At 42.0% G+C, this 20,242-nt stretch overlaps 1 protein-coding gene across 3 annotated transcripts in view; it reads right to left on the minus strand.

Annotated features, from left to right (window-relative positions):
• RABGAP1L (RAB GTPase activating protein 1 like) overlaps window positions 1-20,242 on the minus strand; it is a 214,745-nt gene that overhangs the window by 37,639 nt on the left and 156,864 nt on the right. For all 3 annotated transcript variants that reach the window (XM_085068653.1, XM_085068654.1, XM_085068652.1), the window contains exon 19: window positions 17,833-17,961. In XM_085068653.1, coding sequence (XP_084924779.1) covers window positions 17,833-17,961 — 129 coding nt within the window. The remainder of the gene's footprint in view (window positions 1-17,832; window positions 17,962-20,242) is intronic.

Consider the following 20,242-nt stretch of genomic DNA (forward strand, 5'->3'; position numbering starts at 1 on the left):
CCCACTTGCTAGGAAAGGCAGAAGGCAGCCAAGTCTCTGTACTCCCCTGGACAAATTCCCTGGGAATTTGCACAGGTCAGCTCCAGGGGAAGAAAGAAGATTAGGACCATGCAAGCTGATCAGCTGTATAAGACTACAGTAGCATCCACTAATCTAAGCTCCACATAATCCTCTGCCCCTAAATCCCTCTTCATCATCTCATACAGTGAAAGGGAAATTCTGTTCTCACAGGATGATTTGGGAGACAAACTATTCCAGTACTTAACTGTGCTGATCTAGTCTCCCACTGGGAAAATCTGCATCTATGTTTAATGCTTCAATATACCACAATGAGAAAAGCTTCTGTATTTACATGTGATTTAAAGATTACCCTGTCTTAATTTGACTGTTAATAAGCTTATTTTAAGAGCTCAAATGGTATGTGTGGAGGGGCAGAGAAGGCATGTGCTGCCACCAGTTATCAAAGAGCTCTACATGATAATCAGGTATTTCTTCAGAAACCAGAGATATTTCCATATATTCTTCTACTCTCCCCATTTGTCTTATTCCAAGCTTGTCTTTTATTTAAAATCTTGACTATAGGTCTTGTATTACTTACTACTATGATACCTATGCAACTAAAAGAAATGATAAAAAAAATACTCCCCCCCAAAAAAACAACACCACACACACAAAAAAAAAACCAAAAACACCCAAAAAACCAAAGAAGAAACCAAAAAATCCCAACCCAACACAAGAGATTGGTCCAGCTCAGCACAGATGTCCACAGGGCAAGAGAACATTTTTTCCTCATATCCACATGCTCAGGCTGGGCACAACGTGCTGCTCAAGCTGAGCTCCCTTGGAAGTTCCCTCACTCCAAGTACTCCTGTTGACTCCTCTCCACATCCAGCTAAAGGCCTGTATTTAGGGAGAAAATTGAGCCATAACTTCTAATCTGTACTTAATTTTTAATATGTTTTTCATGTAGGGGAAGTGTTTGTGCAAAATTCCTTCTGCAAGAAATGCAAGGAAAGTGCCTGTATTGAGTGAGATCTAATTTTTGCTTGATCTGAAGGAAAAAAAACCCCATCAAACAAAGAAAAAGAAAGGATGCAATAAAATTTAGGATGATTTGCAAAAAAAAAAATTTTAAAAAAGAGGTTTCTATCACCATAAAATTCCTCAATGTATTTCCAAAGTACATATTTTGTATGATCACCATCATTATTTTCACTGTTTGGAAAGTCAGTGAAGAAAAATCAACCACCTCACAAGAAAGGAATAACTAACATGAAAAAGAAAAGCTATGTTGCTGTCTACGGTGAATACGATATGTAATATAAGTCCAGATACCTACATAATTGTTTGAAAGGTTATGGATGTCCTTTTTTTCATTTATGACAGAATAACCCTGTTTCCATTTACTCTATCACAGAATCACAGAAGGGTTTGGAAGGGACCTTTAAAGGTCATCTTGTCCAACCCTGTTGCAATGAGCAGATACACCTTTAAAAATAATTACTTTTAAAAAGCAGTGAAGAATTTGATTGCCTTTCTCGGACACAGAACCATAGATGAAGAACATTTGATGGTTGTTTCTTGGAATGCCACACAGTATCTTTCTTCTGTAGGTATTTCTCAGTGCAGAACTTTAATGCAGAGAACTAACTACACACAGACTTAGTAACAGCCCTGGGAGTGGAAGAGCTGGCTAGGAACTGGCAAGTGATTTATCAGGACATTTAACTGGACACCCTCAGCTTTAAGGAGAGTGAAACAAATGAGTCACATTGGTGACACTTGGGCTGTAGCATATCCCTGACACTGCTAGTATTGACATGAGGGCGAAGGTATCTCATGCGGAAAAAAATCAAACCAAAAGGGGAGTTTCCTTGACACTAGTTAGAACTGTGAAATGGAGAAAGACCTGAAACAGGTCTGAGTAATTTTTCTTATCTCTCCTGACTAACTGTAACAGCAGCAAGAGGAAAAGCCCCCTGTGAGCTGGAGCTGGAGCACCCTAACTCGGCCTCTTGGTGCCTTTGGCCATCCCTTATCAGCAGTGCATTGCAAAACATCCAGGGTATTTTCTTCGGCAATCCTATGATTTTATTCTCACTTTTTTTCTTTTTCATTTTTCCATTAGGAATGCACAACTGGTGCTCTGTTTCTCAGTGCTGTTTGCATTCCTGTGCTCTTCTTGAATCTTTCAGAGTTACAGGACAGAGAGCAGGCTGGGCCCACTAGCACCAAAAGAGAGAACAAGAGTTGGCAACACAGACCAGTGATGGACACAGCTGTGTCTCCTGCAATGCCAGTGTCAGCTCAGGTTTACTTTGCCTTTTCTCAGCACTTCAGACCACCCCACATTTTGCCAGAGCTCTGAGAGCTCAAGAGTGACAGCTGAGTACATCAGGTGGGAAGAGCCAGAGAGAGAAATGCAGAGATTCCCATCCATCCCAGCCACTTGTCTGCTTCTGGGTGCAATGCAAGGTGTTAAACATCATCTCCTGTTCCCTAAATGTCTGACATCTCCCCACAGGAGATGATCTTTTCCTTCCTATCTTCAGCTAAGGAAATCAGATCTGCTGACTCATCTTTTCAAATGCACCAGGAAAACCCTCTCAGGGCAGCCAAAGTTGTTCCTGAGCATTTAGGCTGGTACCAAGTTCATAACTCAGCTGAGAGAATACCTGAGATGACTTTCCCACCTGCCAGAACACCTGAGCTATGGGTGAATAATGGCACCAAAACCTACACCTGACACAAACAGCACAGCTTGGCTTGGGAAATCTCAACCATATTAAAAAAGTATTCAGAGCTGCTGCTCAGCAAAGGTTTTACAATCAGCACCCCTCTGGGCGTAAAGAAGAAGTGGACATCCCAATGACAGATGTGTCATAAATGACAAGACCAAGAGTCTATTTTGAAAAAATCAGAATACATCATGAGCATGCTGAGCCTCTCAGATGTAATTTAGCTTACCAAATGGGTAATTGAATGCTTAAAGTAAATAAGGGGAAAATTCAATCTGGACTAAAAACATCACCTTCCTCACTGCACTTTGAGGTAAAAAAAATTACATCTGGCATTGTGCACAACCCCTGTTCTGCAGGACTGTATGTACAAACCCAAGGGTTCATGTCCTTCTCACTGTTCTCCAGAGACAGTCAGGTAATGGCTGGATCATCAAAGCAGAAAAACTATTTTTTAAGCAAAAAAAAAAAAAATTCCACAATGAAAACTACAGCAGTTAGACAAAGAAGCTGTCAGTTAGTGAAGCCAAAGCCTGTAAGGAGAAGCCCAAAAGGCAACATCTGTAGAAGTGTAGTCCAGAGACTCAGCTTGTGAATGTCCATTCTGCTTCCTGAAACAAAAAGGAAATAGGGGGAAAAACAGTTTGGTCCCTGTTTGTTCCAAACAAATCTCTACAAGATTCACTCCGCTCTTTCTCAACCTACAGTATCATGCTGGAGGTGCAAATTAGTGGAGCTTCTGAGAGGCTCTGAATTGTCTCTGATGTTTTTACCAAGGAGTGTGGCAGTTTTTCAAAGAAAGACAAACAGGACAAACACAGCCAGGCTATAGTACAGCATTCCTGCTTAATGCTTTCCTGGTTGTGAGAAGCAACTCCTATCAGTGCTGCTGATTTTCTGCTAGGCAAGGAGGTTCTCTGGGCAAAGCAGGATGTAACAGAGCACACCAAACACTTGCAGCTTCTCTGGCTTTGGGAGCACATCAAGCACAAATGGCACAGTATCTTTTCATTACACTTCTGCTCTCCTCCACTAGCCATGTGTAGCCCTACAAATGCTCTGCCAGTTTATCTGTGCACCACACACTCCAGCAGCAACCTGCTGCTGTCCTGGATACAATTTCAGGCAAACCTGTGCCCTGGCTGGGATCCCAACCTCACCCTACAAAAATGCAGTTGGTCCTGCAGAACGACCTCGACAGCAGGGCTCTTCCCAGCACTGCTGGGCAGGGAAGGATAACCATCTTCTCACTCTCAGCAGAGCTAGTTAGGCTTCAAAAAGCCTGGAATGTGGACACTGCTGAAATTAAAGCAGCCAGAAATAAAGTAAGCAGAAGAATAGCTTAAAGCCATCTTTGTTCTGACCCTTTTTATTTCCACTGAGGACTGTTGGACCAAACACCAGGTACAGCAGTCCATAGCCAGCTGTGCCTGTAAAACATACTTCCATTACACTCCTGGATGCCACTCCAGCTCAGCAAATATCCTAAGGAGTTTGCCCAGTTGATGAACAGGAATACCAGGAAAACAGGGCAGAGGATGGTGCTGGAGAGAACACAAGCAGCTATGCAAGCCAAGGCACCTTGGTGCAACCTGGAGGTTTGTGGCTCTGCTTCTGTGGCACAGAAGAAATCTGTTTAGCTATGTAAATAAGATGCATAAATAAATAATTAAATAAATAAGAATCAGAGTGGGCTGAGAAGCACCCAGACCTTGGCCCCTTCAGTATCTCACAGGTCGCTTAGCAACAGGCTAGCTGCTGCAGGGTAAAAGAGCATGAAATCAGCATCTTTTCAGCAAAAACCAAATTGAATGGAAATGTAGGGAGGTGGCCTTTGCCTGGCAGCAGGCAGGAAAGAAGTAACTGGTGAATCTGATCCTGTGGGCATTCTTTTGGAGGGGATCCTGAGTGCAGGGATTGTTAATTACGGGTGGCTGAGGGGCTTTGTCCTGCCAGCAAACTGATAAATTCCAAAGCATGCCTGGGAAACCAATAGTTCAATCCTTATTAAAATTATGTCTGTTACAGTCACCTCCTGGGTTAATTCATTATTAGTGATCTTAAATAGCTCAAACCCAATTCTGTTGGACTCCCCTGGTTATGTTAGTGCCAGCTGACCACATTTTTAGTGGCAGTTATCTAATACATTTCCCCAACATTGCAGGTTCAGGTTTTATCTCTGTGCCATTTCTGCATTCACTAAGGGAATGTGGACCCTGTGACTCTTTAAGTAACTGGACCTCAACAATACAGATCCACTTATTCTGGCCAGGTAATTCTTCTTAACCTGACTGCTTCTCCAGCCTTCTGGAACTACTTGTGGACACAGAGGATCATGATTTAGACAGCAGCTATTAGACAGAACTGAGCTATGAGAGCAGCAAGAACAACATGTAGACACATTTCATAGAGGACTTAAATGAGAGTTCTGAATGAAAGGCTTTTCTGGGTCACCTATTCTGGGGCTGGAGTGTAGCAGTTAATTGTTTTCCACTGCTAAATGCAGCTGGACCCTGGCAGCAAGGCACAACCAGGGACCTGTGTGGCAAATGATCCATTTAAAGGTGGTGTGGAATGGTGGTTGGGTCAGCAGAGGGGCTAAGTGGCTTGTCCAGGAGCCCAACAGGAGGAGCAAAGGGAAAATAGTGGCCTTGTCCCTGCTTGATACACACACAGAGCAGTGATAACTCATTTTACTACTTGTTTACAGATAATGCATACACAAATGCCACACAAGGTACTTAAACAACAGTGAAACTCATCTGGGGGCTTCCTGTGAATCGAATTTACTTGGAGCAGGGAAACTTCTCACCCACATGTCATCCTCCTTAGTGGCCCATCACAGCACTTAATCCTTCCTGTGACTGGGGTGGAGCATTTAGAAGCCATTCCCAGTTCCATGGGCAGGAAATTACATTGTATAGAGCAGGATGGCTGCTCTCAATCCTTACAACTTTAAAAATTATTTCTGTGTCCTTGGGAGCTGCACACACAGATGCATTTGGCACTGTGTTGTTTCCCTCTTTGTCTGGGGTTGAAAGGAAGGCGACTGTGGCTCAGTGAGTGAACACTTAGATGAGATCCCCTCCATTTCCTTAATGAGCCTATTAAGTGACTCATCAAAGGTGTAACGAGCAGTCTCAGAGGAGAGGAAAGAGATAACTGACTGCACTGACATATTCTAGTGCACATGAAACAACCTACATGCTGCTAGAGTAAATTGGGAATAATGGTGCTAGAGAAGTAAATAGATGGAAAATACCCTGGCACTTTTCCTTTTTGCAGGCTGGAGCTGTCTGTGCCTCAGCTCACATCTCTAGCTTTTCCTTCTCCAAATGAGAGATGGCAAAATCCTCCTGTGACACATCTGTCTCTAGGGGTATTTGCATCTCTCTGGGGTATTTGCAGAGTCAAATGTCTGGTGCAACTGTTGGTACTCCCTGACCCTGAGCAAAATCCATGACTGAAGGAGGAGAGTCTTGGTTTTACATCTCAAGAACTGAAGACCATACCAAAACTCAAATGGAATTTTGTTCTCAGCTTTCCTGGTTGAGTCCTTGAAGATGTGTGTACCAGGATTCAGTCTCTCCAAGGAGATTAAAAAATACTGCTATATTAATACAAGTATACCAGGCATACAGCAACCAGCTAACATCACTCTCCACCACACTGGATTTTATTTACAAGGTTAACTATGATCCACTGCTGCCCATTTTCCAGAATCTTGCTTTCCAATTGTGTATTAAGAGTGGAGCAAGAGAAACAGGAAGAGCAAATAGCATCAATAATGCTTAGGAGTCTGAAAGAGAAGATGCACTAAAACACATGCCTGTTTCTCCTGAAATGTCATTTTATGTCAACTGCCATGGTTTCCAGACTGTCAGAATTGCATTATATTGTAATTACATCCGATTTGGACAAGGTCACAAAAATAAAAGCTTAGTACTTTCCTCCATTACAAGTGCTGTATGTTCTTACACTCCTGGAGCAGACAAGACTCCTTTTCTAATGGCAACAAATTTGCCTTCAGCATAAAATGCTGATTTAAGTCTATTAGTGCAAGGTAAGGCACATTAAAAAATTAAGAGCCATCATTACAGATCTTTCCCAGAAGCCTCCCAGAGCCCAGATGTCTTTATTGTCACCCTAATCCTTAGAATTTACTTTATATCGTAGCAGCAACAAAAAGGAAACAAATACAAAATCCAGACCCATGTAACCTTACAACAGGTGCTTGTTTTACTTGAGCCCTCATCAGTGAGTCAGGATGTGTGAAACCCCTTACATCAGGGACTTGAACATTCCTCAGTTTACTCCACATTTCCACCAGTTTTCCCCCAAATTCCTGTGACAGCATATAATCTTGTATAATATTTCTGCACGATGGATCAAAGGTTGAAAATCCTTAAGCTGTACAGGTAAACAGTTCCATTATTTAAACAGGCAGCCTGCAAACACTGTGTGGCAAAGTCCTTCTGCCAGACAGGATCATTACTGACATTTTGTGGATGTCACAATAAAGAAAGATGAAAGGAAAATAGAGAGGGACTCCTGGCTGTTCCCAGGGGAGCCTGAGTTCCCAACAAGCCCCTGTGTGAGCTCCCAGCCCAGTGCTGGATCTATAAAGCTGCTGCTCCTTTCCATTAGAGACTGAGCCACCAGAGATGCTGGATGATGGAGAGAGATGGATGAGAGCAGCAGAGCATGCTGGGCTCTGGCACAGCCCTGAGCCAGCTGGGCTCCCAATTCCCCTCAGCAATTAGTGCTGTGCCTGGGATGAGCACTTTCCCTTCAGGCTGGGAGTTCCTCTGCTGTCAGAAGCAGGGGTGGAGGTTTTCCAGGATCACCAAGTCCAGGCAGTGCCTTCTTCCCCTTTACACCCCTGGCCCTGAGTAGAAGTGTTTTTATCAAGTCTTGAAGCACCTGGGTTTGTCATGCTGGCTGGAGAAGATGGCTCTGGTGCATCTTGGGGGAAAAGAAAAAAAACCATATGGCTAAAACAGAGCTCCCTGGACTAGAGAGTCATTGTCTTTGCAGAATCCCTGTCAAAATTCTGGGAGACACAAACTGTGCCAAGGAAGATGCTCTTTTCCTACCTGCGAAACAAACATGCCCTGTTTCACATTGTGCTTAGAAAAGGGAAAAGCTATACGAGTTCTCTTGGAGGAAGGTCATTACAACACAAACCTACATTTCACTTTGCATTACAAGAAAAACAAGGGATGGATTTGCTTCAGAGCTTCCTGATGCTGCTTAAAGCAACAGGATTTGTGTCCATACAAGCTTACAGGAGTATGACAGTCCAGACAAGCAGCTGGAATGAAGAAAACTGTGTGCTGGGATCTGTATTCTCTGGCACCAAAATACAGCTCCTTTCAGCCAAGCCCTTTCACTGCTCCCTCATGAGGAAAGACATCACATTTACTGTTTGCAGGACTATTTAACATTTGAAAGTAATGCAGTGGTGACAAGGTGATGGAATTTTTCCCCCATCTCTGACAGGTCTGGTAGATTGCAAAATCATCAAAACGAACAGCCTGAAAATAAAGTTTTTGTGTGTCACTGACAGTGGGGAAAGAAATGAGCCCGAGGTAGGGAAAGCAGTTTGTCAGACAGCAAAGGAATTATTAAATCCAGCTGCTTGCAACAGGTGCCTTGGGGAGCACAGGAGCAAGTGGAATATGGCATCCTTGTCAGGCAGTTAGGAACCAAAGCCCTTATCCCTTTGCCAGTTCTTTCCACTGCTCTTGACTAGCCAAAATAGAATCAATATTCCCTGCTGTGTAAAGAGGGAGCATCCCAGTGGCACTATCAGGTAGCTTACTGACTGCCATCAAACTGTTCCTCAAGGATGCACAGTGAGGTCATTGATCTTGTGCTCTAAGCCACGGGTTAGCCAAAGGATTTCTGAGATTAAAAAGGAGCTGCTCAGACAACCACTTGACTCTGTGAAGAACTTCACCTATAGTTTCTTTTCCCAGAGGTGGAGGTATTAAGCTCTGAGCCTCCTCAAGTTATGTCACACAGTGTGTCTGTGTTAGTGAACACACACCTGTATTTCTTCCCCAGGGAAGCAGTGAGGAGAACTCTCCAGGCTGCTGCCATGGCAGCTGCAGCTGGGCTGGGGGACTGTTGAAGCTGAAGATTTTGCAGCTCTGTTGTCACAGTAACTGAGTGACTCAAGCTGACCCTCTGTCTTTGACCCCAAGCCATGCATGCACACTGATTTCATGCCTATGTTTCCTCTTAATAATTTAAGAGATTATTTATTAACACAGCATCACAAAATGGTTTGGGCTGGAATGGACCTTAAAACCCATCTTGTTTCAATCCCGTGCCATGGGCAGGGACACATTCCAATAAACCAGATTGCTCCAAGCCTCATCCATCCTGGCCTTGAACACTTGCAGGGATGAGACATCCACAGCTCCTCTGGGCAACCTGTGCCAGGGCCTCACCACCCTCACAGGGAAGAATTCCTTTCCAATAACCAATCTGAATCTATTCTCAGTTTGAAGCCATTCCCTCTCATTCTGTCACTCCAAGCCCTTGTAAACAGTTCCTCTCCAGATTTCTGCATCTATACTAAAGTAATATGCTGATTAATTACCTGGAGATGAGATTTTTTGGTTTTCTCATGGCTTTTGACTAATTTGTAGAATCAAATTTTGATTAACAATGATTGCCCAGGAAATTGCATTAATTAATGAAGCGAAGGAAGTTGAAAGAGTAACAGACAGATAGGGTAATGCAATGAGGTCTGATCTTCATCTGCTGCTTGGAACTGAACTTCTGCAGCCTGATGTGGCAATTGGCTGACACCTTCCTGCCCAGGTGTTCACCACATTGCATGAAAAATAATCATTTACAGAGGAATTATTTAGCGTTTCAGCAATATGAAACAGCCAAACACCACACTACTATTTAAATATCAGTGGAAGAGTAAACTAGCACGTTGCTGTTCTTAAACAGAATGAAACATCCCACAAATGGAGATAAGTATACTGGGATGTTTCTCTACAGCACTTTAGCTGGATTCACCACAGCTTCTGGCATACAGCTCCTCACTTCTGTTTACCAGCCAGATGTAATCTACTTATGCCCAAACACAACCAAACGCAATGATATAAACAATGTAACACTATGTTTTCCATACTACTCAATCTACACAAGAGAAACAAGGCTACAGTATGCTAAAAATAAAAGCAATTAACTGCAGGAAACCAGAGAATCCTGAATCAAAGCAATCAGGAGAGCCTAAAAATATGAATATTGCCCTTATAAAGCACCCAGTACAGTCCTGCTCAGTAGCTACACACTGCTTAGGGAGCAGCCAAGGAACTACTTGCTGAATTTAATTTCAAACAGTGTCAGTAATGCCAAAAACAATGCCTGGGGTTTGTAATCGCAAGTTATTAATAAGACCTTCAGCTCTAAAAGCTGCTGTCCCTGCAGAGCTCTGTGTTTATGAAATGCAGACTCCACCTTTCTATACATAGTTTTGTTTGTTCCCTCATTTTCAAAGCAGAGAAATAAATCCAAATGCAGATGCCTGAGAAATCAAACACCAGCAAAAATGCATGAAGACACCAGACCCCATTGCCTCTTTTGTTTATTTGCAAAAGCCCTGGGGAAATAAGGGAACATTGTTAGGTTTTGCCTTTTCCTTTCTTTCTCCTTCCAATTATTTTTAAAAGTTTAGCTCCAGGTCTCAGCATAGCACAGTGCTTCAGAATTTGTCACCTCATCTAATTCATCACAAAACAAATGAAATGACGCAGATGTCCCATCCCAACTGTTCTCTGTGCTACACTGAGAGTGAATCACTGCAATTTCCCCCAAGTCACTGCATGCATTAGCCATTAGCTCTGGATTATCGGAGCTTTCTGGAAGAGAATCATAGAATAGAATCACAGAATGGTGTGGTTTGGGAGGGACCTGAAATCTCATCTTGTTCCACCCATCTGCCACAGGCAGGGACACCTTCCACTATCCCAGCTTGCTCCCAGCCCTGTCCAGCCTGGTCCTGAACACTTCCAGGGATGAGGCAGCCACAGCTTCTCTGGGCAACCTCACCAAACCACACTCCTGACTGTTTCCAAAAACTAGTTTTTTTTTTAATTCTGTAATACCTGCAGGAATAAAATAACCCCAGCATTTCTGAGAAGGACACATACCATAAAGGCTGATCTAAAAACACAAAAGGCAGCTTGAATTTTTTTGCCTAAATGCAATCACTTCCCAATGTATATATTCTAGTATTTCTAGACTTAAGAAATAGAAGATAATTCTCTGTGAGTGCCCAGAACTCCCAGCAGACAACAGAGTTTCATCCTCTGCTGTTCAGAGGAGAGAATACAGAGTTTCTCAGGTCACAGGAATTGAGTTAAAAAAAAAAACCTATAATATTTTTCAGGGTCATAGACAACACCAAGACTTTGGCTGGCAAGGGTCATGCCTTGGCCCCAGTGGCTTTTGCATATGAAGAAACACATTTCTGCAGAATTACCACACTGACTACTACCAAGCTGCTACCTGCTCCCTCACACCTGAAAGATATCCAGGACAAGCAAAGAGGAACTCCCACCTCCAGGGAGATTTCACCATCTTAAGTCTCAACAGTTTTGTAGATGTTGAAGTCAGGATCAAGGAACACTTCTTGGCCAGAGTAAGCATGGAGCACAGAGCTCCTTTCCAGGCATTTCTGCACTTTTGCCTTCATCCCTTTCTCCACAAAATATGAAATCCCGTGGGTTTGTTTCTTTGAATTATGGTTGTAAGTGCTGATCCTGGGATACATTTCTTCTTCCTCTACAGCCTCTTTTGCATCACAGAATTGTCTTCAAAAAGGACACCATCCTACTGGGAGAATAAGAGGCACTGCAAACCTGCCAGACACCATCATCACAGGCTTTCTTCACAGTCAAATTCAAGGCATTCTTTGGGAAAATCAGTCACTGGGTTTGTTTCCTCCAAAGGAAGGGCAAGTTGAGACCTTCTCTTCTAAAAAGCTAAAATAAGCACTGTACTGTCAATAGAAACTCCAGCACTGCTATTGCTCAACATACAGAGCACTGCAGGTAGAAAACTTTTCATAAGACATTTTAATGTGTCACCTCACAGAAGGTGAGCCAGTGCTCCAGCCAACCTGCATCTGGGATTCAAGTTCAGCTTGGGAAAAAGGTTCACTTCCTCTTGCTTCTAGAGCAGAGTTATTTTAGACACATTCTGGCAAACATGCCAGAAGAAGGAGCTGTCAAACAGTGTGACTCCCTGCCACCTTCATCTCTTGCTCTCTGTACTATTTTCAGAATCAAGGATGGAAAGCAGCTGTTATTCATCCAGGGGGGAAGCACCAAATTCAAGAAGCTCAAGCCAAAAGGCCTTCTGAGGATGCTTTTCTGCTTCCACTCAGAGCAGAACCATCTGTTGCCATACTGAAAAGCCCTGACTCCTGATGGCACCAAGGTGAACAAAGCAGGTTTAGGTGGTCTGCTGAACCATGGAGCAGCTTTCAGATCCCCCCTTACCTTACTGAATGAAGTAACTAATAATTTCGGCAAAGCAATACAACTGCTGGGGATAAAGACAATAAATGTTTCTCTCAACTTTTCCACCTCAAACTTTCATAGTTCTTTGAAGATCCTTACCTGCAACACTGCTCTGGTTGATGCCATTGCTCACAAGTACATATGTCAACCAGTGACTAATACAAGGACACCAAAATATTTGTACTCAATCAGGTTGCAAAGCTATTTTAGATTGTTGAAAAGCGATTATACCTAACTATTAATAACAAAATTGTATTCCTTTCCTATTGATAAAGAATTAACAACATACCTGATGTCCCTTACAATACCAACTCAGCGCAAATTTAAAAAAACAAACCAAACAAATAAAATAAAATAAAATAACTGAACAGTTTTACTAATGCTTAAACATCATGAAAATATAGCCTCTCTAGTGGGCAACATGCCTGCTCACAGGAATAATACATAAGTATTACAAGTTAAAATAAATAAGCATTTCAAGCTGAAATAGTTGTTTTAAATGAACAACATTCCTTTCTACAGTGTTAACACTTATTGCCAATATTACAATCATATTTAATGTCCAACTCCACTTTAACTGGATTTCCAGGTGCCCCACACCACAGAGCTGAGCAGGAAGAAGGAAGCTGCAGCTGCAAACAGAACAGGCATTAAAAAACATGACCCTCGTCACAAGGACAATTGGATCTGTTCTTCAGAGATAACAGCACAGACATAATAAGGGGAGTTGATCACTGGCTTCTAATAAGAAATTGCATAGGAACACAGCAGGGTTTTCTATAGCTCTAAACCCAATCCTTTTCAATTTGGTTTGGCCTTTTCTTCAGAAGCTGATAAATGAGCAATTTCTAACCTGTCCTTTATATTGTAAGATTAATTAGGTACAACACTGGTAGAACCAGTGCTTGTGCAGTTTCGTGGCCTTTCCGCAGTTACCTCCTTTGCTTTTCTGTTGCATTTGTGCTGTCTTACCACAATAGCAAAATCCCTAAGTATCTGATAAATACACATATTAAGAGATAAGAACAGAGAGAGAATGCTCTAGAGAGAAGAGAGAGAGCAAACCAGCTATTTTTAATCCTATCCATTGAAACTCACATAAATCAATATGTGAGTTAAACAGTGCCTGCAAAAAATCACTTCCAGACAGAAGAGCAGCAGAGGTGTGAAGCAAGTCAGTCATCCACATCAGTAAGGTGTGAGCTTGAAGTCACCACTTTGAATTGAAAAATTGAAATGGCAACACTATAAAGTAAACCTGCTTTAAATGTCACAAAGGACGAGTTCTGAAATGAGAAAAAGCTTAGCACAGCTCCTGCTACCATAGCCAGCTCTCCTTGACTCTGCTATTATCCATGGCCCTGGTGCCAGCTCCAGCTGTGGGAGCACCCAGCCTTGTCACTGCAGTGAGAGGTGACAAACATGGGTGTGTTTGCTTTGCATTGCAAAAGGTACTCTTTTCATCCAGGGCCATTTGCTCCTCTCATTGAAGGTGCTGAGAGCAGCAGCCTTGCAATGCTGCTGGGATCCCAATATCCTCCAGAAGAGAGATTTACATGGTTAGGAAGAAGCTTCTCTTAGAAGAAGTTCAGTATTTGAGATCTTTCCTGCTACTGAGGATGGTGCAAGATGAGACCAGGAGTCACTGTAGGGCCTGAGCCAGGTAAAAGAACTGTCACTACAGATGCTGCCCCATAAAAGAACAGCCTTCCCTGCAGGTTCCCTTATAGCCCATCCCATGTGTTCACCTCCCCTTCCCTGCCACAAGGGGTGACATCCCACAGGTAATTCCCAGGATGTCCCCACCTATCCACCTGGCACACTCAACCTCACAGCATTTCCAGAGCTGGGATGTAACACATTCTGAATATCAGCTCTGCTCCATTTCCAAATGCCACAGGACAGTCACAGAGAGATGGGCACAACTCCCTGAACTCCCTTGAAAACTGATGATCCAGGAAATTTTCATATGAAATAAATCTCCCAGTGAGAATTCCTCCTGTTACACACTTCACCTGCCTGAAGTCAGGTGTAAGAATAAAGGTGATAGGACCAGCTCTATTAAAATCCAAGGTCATGACAACTTCTTTAGGACACACACAGATCTCTGCAAGAGAAACTGCATTACAAGATGCAAAAGGAAACTGAGGCAGGTGTGCTGAGTATGAAGAATCCATTGTTTTCATAAAACAGCACCATTAAGATTAACCTTCATGAAATATAGAAGAGGGTCTTACTTCACTCATTCATTTATCAAATTGGGCTTCCAGAGACAGAAGAACTTCTGAAAACTCTTGTGAAGACAGAAAAATGAGCAAAGGAAAAAAATCCCTCCCTGAAGCATAAAAATCCTTCTATGATCACAAATCCAGGGTATATTATTTCTTAGGCCATATCATTTCATAGTATGAATTAGTTCAAAATGCTCTTTAACAATAGAATACATCCCAGCAAGCTCTCTAGGAAAACACCACTGTTAATTCTAATTCCACTGACATTATTCACAGTAATTTCCTTACTGGTAAATGATTGAAATTCAGACCTGGTAAGTAACCACCAAAAATAATCCTAAATTGAAAAAACATTCTCTAGCACATTCTACAGAGAAATTTCATTTAATAGCAGCTTTGTTCTTTGTATTTGCAGATCTAGTCTTGAAGAAAAGATTGATACTACTCCTTTTTGTTTCAAAAACAGAATGATGAAACTATTTCCAATATAGCACCTTCAAAATCAAGGGCTACATCCTGAAATTAATTGGAAAGTTGAGAAATTAAGGAGAAAAAACACCAAGTAGTTTTAAATTTGCCTTCTGTAGGACTGGAACTAGCTCAGCTAAAGCTTAAGGAAAAAAGCAAGCAAGGAGAGATGGAATTTTATTACATGTTAAACTCCCATTTTTTGTTTTGAATGTGGGAACAAAATTAAAAGAAACACTGGAAAAGAAACAGCTCACTATAAAGCCTGGCCATACCATAGCTCTGTTTTTAGGTTCTGATGCCTCTGTAATTAGCTGAGAAATCTGAAGAAAATCCTCCACTCACTTAGTGTGCAATACTTGCTCTAAAATTATCTATTGTTTAGTCTACTAGTACTAATACAGCCCACAAGAAGTGGGAAGACACACAGTGCCTCCTTCATACAGCACAAAAAACATGTTTAAGGGTCTGGTTTGGCTTTTTTTTTTAAACAGAACAAGTTTTACTGCATTCAACAAGACAAAAAACTGCTCCTCATACAACCTCTGCATTCCCTGGGACTCTTCCAGTGATGATGACCAAGACTATAATTTCCTGTTAGAGGATGTCAACTCCTGCAACTATTAGCACCTGTTGGTAAATAAATACCATGATTGTAACACCTAATGATAGAATCATGGAGTAGTTTAGGTTGGAAGTGACCTCTGGAGAACATCTTCTCCAAACCACCCCTTGGAAGGAGGGTGACCCACAGCAGCTCACTCAAGGCAATCTGTGTTTTGAGTCTACAGATGGAGATTCCAGAACCACCTTGGGCAACATGTTCCTGTCCCTCCTAGAGAGTACAAAAAACATGTCCAAAAGCAGTTTATTGTCATCAACTAAGAGCATTCCAGGACACACTGAGGACTCCACAGCCACTGCCCCTCATCCCAAAGCCAGTCACCATGCCCAGACAGATGTCAGGGAGCAACATGACCATGGGGACAAGTGGCACCTGTGACAAGAGTGCAAGTGAGTGAGCACAGACTCATTTCAAGTAAGTATCACCCTCCCTCCAGCAAGGTCTTGCACTGAGTTTCCTCACATTAAGTTCCTGAAGTCTGTTACAGGATGAGTTGTGGTAGCAGAGGCCAACTCCCTAAACAAGAGCAGGCTGTCATTGACACAAGCAGAAGGTGACTTCAACCTTCTGCTTTTTCCCACCCCTGCTAACCTCAGGTCTTGGCTCTGAATTCTCCCTCCTTTTCAGTAATTCCTACTAATCCTCACACTCTTCTTTAACACAAAAGGGAGTGACTTGTCTCCATGTTTGCTACACTCACCTGAGCTTTTCTCTAAACCAGGATCCGCAGTGAGTGAGATCTGTGTATGCAATGAATTCACTGTCAAACCTTCCCTTTCATGTCAATCAACAGTTCAGAATGTCATTCTCTGCTCATAACAGGCCCCAGGTGCTGAACCCATACAAGGCCCTAAGCACTGAGCACCTGCCTCAGGTGCATTTCAAAATACTTCCCCAATAAAGCACATCACATACACATTCATCTAGTACTAAATGAAATACTAATGACAACATCATGTGTCATACAATATATTGTACAAGAAAATGAGAAAGGCATGAGAAAATGGACAAATATCTCTTCCCACAAGTACTATGAAGACTTCTACTTCAACCTCCCATCAGAAAATACACACTGAGTAAACAGCATAAAAATAATTCTCCTGTACTTGCTAAGTCCTTAAATTACTCATTTTCAAGAACTAAGCAGATGACTAAATATTAAACACTGAACTGCAGCCTTGTACTCACAAATAGTCTCTTTCACCAGCAGAGTTGAAATTCAAGCCCAATTTTACTAAAATGTTTGCACAGATCTTCCTTCTCTTGGCTGGAATAAACATTCGGATGGCAAAACCTATTCTTTCCTAAGATCAGTGTTTTAACCAGAAGGGGAAAAGCCCTTGCTTACTAAATGATGAAATTCAGCAGCACAAGGGAAATGAACAAATATATTGAGAGAGATAAAGAGGCAGAGTGTTGGAGGAACAATCTTCCTGGTGGGATGTTCTCTGTGCATCACTGGGCCACACCAAACATGCACTTCCCATCAGAGCTCACATTCCAAGAAATGACAAAACCACTTTTTCTCCAAGATCAAACATTAAGGCCATCCACAGCGATACATATCCCAACAAAAAATAATCCCAGACCTTCCAAATGATCACTTTATGAACCTCTGCAGCCATTTTGAACAGATTTCCATCCTCAACAGCTTATAGTCAGGTCCCTCTAATTTGGTTCAATCCAACACTTGCAGTCAATGTGTTCAGAGTAGCCTGACTTTTGACAGCAGAATCTTGGGTAGGTTTGATTATAAAAACATATTCTGTCTTGGTAAGCTTGATATACAAACAAAACTAATTTCTACCCCAATTCAAATGTATTATACGCAGCACTCAGCAGATCAACAGCTTCTGAGCAAAACAAGTAATATCTGAGCTTTGGTTGCATGATTATCATACAGTGATTAATTGGTTTAGTGCAATCACTGTTTATAAAACAAATTATTAGTGAGTTTTCATAATTGTTTGTTGATAATACACCGTTCTTCTGTTTTAATTATTAGCTTGTACCCAAGCAGAAAAAGAGAGAAAAGGTCACAGATTCACTTTCTTTAACAACAGAAGGTGTGCATGTAATTATACAAATATATATAAACAGCAATAAACTAATGATTTAATTTCTTTCCTTTCCACATGCTACTGCCATTCTTAACACTGCATTTTACTCTTCCTGTACAAACTGCCAGGTGCATGAGAAGCAATGAAGTCCATCCTTACCTTAATGTTGCAAGCTTGTTCCATCAGTCTCCGGGCGTTCTCCTCAGCTCTGTACCTCTTAGGCAACTGAACCCTGAAGAATTTTAAAGCTCCTTCAAAATCAGCTTGTAGAAGGTCCTCTTTGGAGGTCTGCAATTAAACACAGGGAACTACAGTAAGCCCTGGGAACATGCAGTCACGCTCTTCTACTTGATTTGTCATTTCCTGGAGGCATTCCAGGCCACCAATATTCGCTTTAGCTCAAAATCATCCTCTCTAACTCTGCTTCACGAAACAACCAGAGGCTAAAGCCCATCCAAGGAATCCCAGGTAGGGCAGCACAGAGGATTGCAACATGGGAATGGATTTTATCCTTCTATACCTGCCAGGTAACAAAGGGATTCTGGCTCAGCCTGTCAAGATGACAGTGAGGAGAAAAACAAAACCCAGGCAAACAACAAAAACCTAGAAGAAATTATAATATTTCCTGGAAAGCTTGTGCATTAGACCATTGCTGATTCTCACAGTACTGCCTTAGAAAGACAAAGCAAAGTATATATATTTAAAGTATATACAGTCATAGACATGAAGAGCAGAAGCACATGATTCATATGAGGCATCATGAAGGCAATGTGGAGAAGCCTGTGACACAATTTCTCAAAGAACACCATGCCAGAAAATGTTCTACATGGTAATTTCTACATCTCCCATACTCCTGTAGCTCTCAGTGGTATCAAGTCTAACCGGTCAGAAGATGTTACACATTCAGCATTAATCCAGTTCTGCCACTGATTGAGCAACATGATTCACAGGGACAAATGTATTCCTCCTCAGGGCTACTAAGACCTGCACCAAGAGATTCAGAAGGCACCAAATCCCAAGCCTTGGCGTAGTTCCTTTAAATGGTTCACAGAAACCGAAGGTCCTGACAAGACATTCAGGACATCATCTCAAAAATGTGAATTTCTAGGGTTTTAACCCAAAAAAGAGTGAACAAAACTCTGTCAACATAGGTACTCCTATGGTGGAGACCTACACTGTGTAATGTGTGTAGCTGCAAATACCTCAGGAGCAGCACAAGCACTTTTGGTTAACTGCTGAATCAATTGCTCAAGTACCACCACCACCATTTCCACCATTCCCATGTGGGCATCCCCTGCTTTCTCATGAGTAACAAACAGCCAGGGTCATTTTTTCCTCATTACACACAGTGGGTACATTACATAGACGAAGTTTCAACATTTGATTCTTACCTATGTTGTTATCCACTCAAATCTAGAGGATCCCACAATGGCTTGGGTTGGAAGAGACCTTAAAGGCCACCTCATTCCAACCCCCTGCCATGGCAGGGACACCTTCCACTGTCCTAGGTTGCTCCAAGCCCCATCCAACCTGGCCTTGGACAGTTCCTGGGATGGCACAACCACAGCTTCTCTGGTGCCAGGGCCTCCCCACCCTCCCAGGGAAGGCATCCATTGGATCAGATCCATGATGGCCAACATCCCACTTCTCCTGGATGAGTTTTCCTGAGGCTGTGAATGCTCTTGCCACACTAGAGGCCAGATCACTGTTTCATACCCCAGTGGGCTGTTGGAAGGTGCTGAGTGGTGGGAGCAGCTGGTCATGCTCAACACCACTGCTAAACCATTGTTTCCATGCTGGAAACCAAGTGCTTCCAGGGAAGTTCAGTGGATATTGGGGGTGGAAAAGCAGTAAAGGTTTCATGGATCATAGAATTGTTAGGCTGGAAAAGCCCTCTGAGATTATTGAGCCCAACCACTTACCCAGAACTTTTTCATCCTAAAAATCTGCTATTCAGTATGCTGAATCTAATTGCTATGCAAATTTGAAGCATGGATTCTTTCTAGAGATCCTGACTATGCATTTTTATTTTAACTTTGTATTTCATCTATTTTTCTTGAATTAACATAATGCACTGAGAGTTTCGGAATTCTTTTTAGAAAGCAGAGGAGACAAAAAACCTTCAAAAAAGGTGATAATCAACCACTAAATAACCCTTTTAAACTTCAGAAATGCTGATGCACCTACCCTTCATTTGTACTGCACATCTCAAAACAAGCAAGGAAATAAGCAAAAAATAATAAAAAAAGACAGAGGAGAATACATCAGAAAACAGTAATTACATGTAACATAATTAAAATCAGATTTAATTCTCCTAGGCCTCTGCTTGCATCACTGTTATAATACTAATTTTAACAGTCCCCAACAAATTACTCTTACTAAACTGTAACTATTGACAGCTTTGAGTTCTTAATGCTGAAAAATCTGTAGTCAATGAAAATCCTATAATATCATGGAAATAAGAACTTCTCAGACAGAGTTTCCTGAACTAAGATTGTAATTATGAAAACTGTAAACCATCACATAGTACAGGTTGGTTAAATGAGTGGTAGAGCCCAGACTTCTCAGC

Source organism: Lichenostomus cassidix, chromosome 8 (genome assembly GCF_008360975.1).
Source record: "Lichenostomus cassidix isolate B80296 chromosome 8, HeHo_3.0, whole genome shotgun sequence".
Lineage (NCBI taxonomy): Eukaryota > Metazoa > Chordata > Aves > Passeriformes > Meliphagidae > Lichenostomus > Lichenostomus cassidix.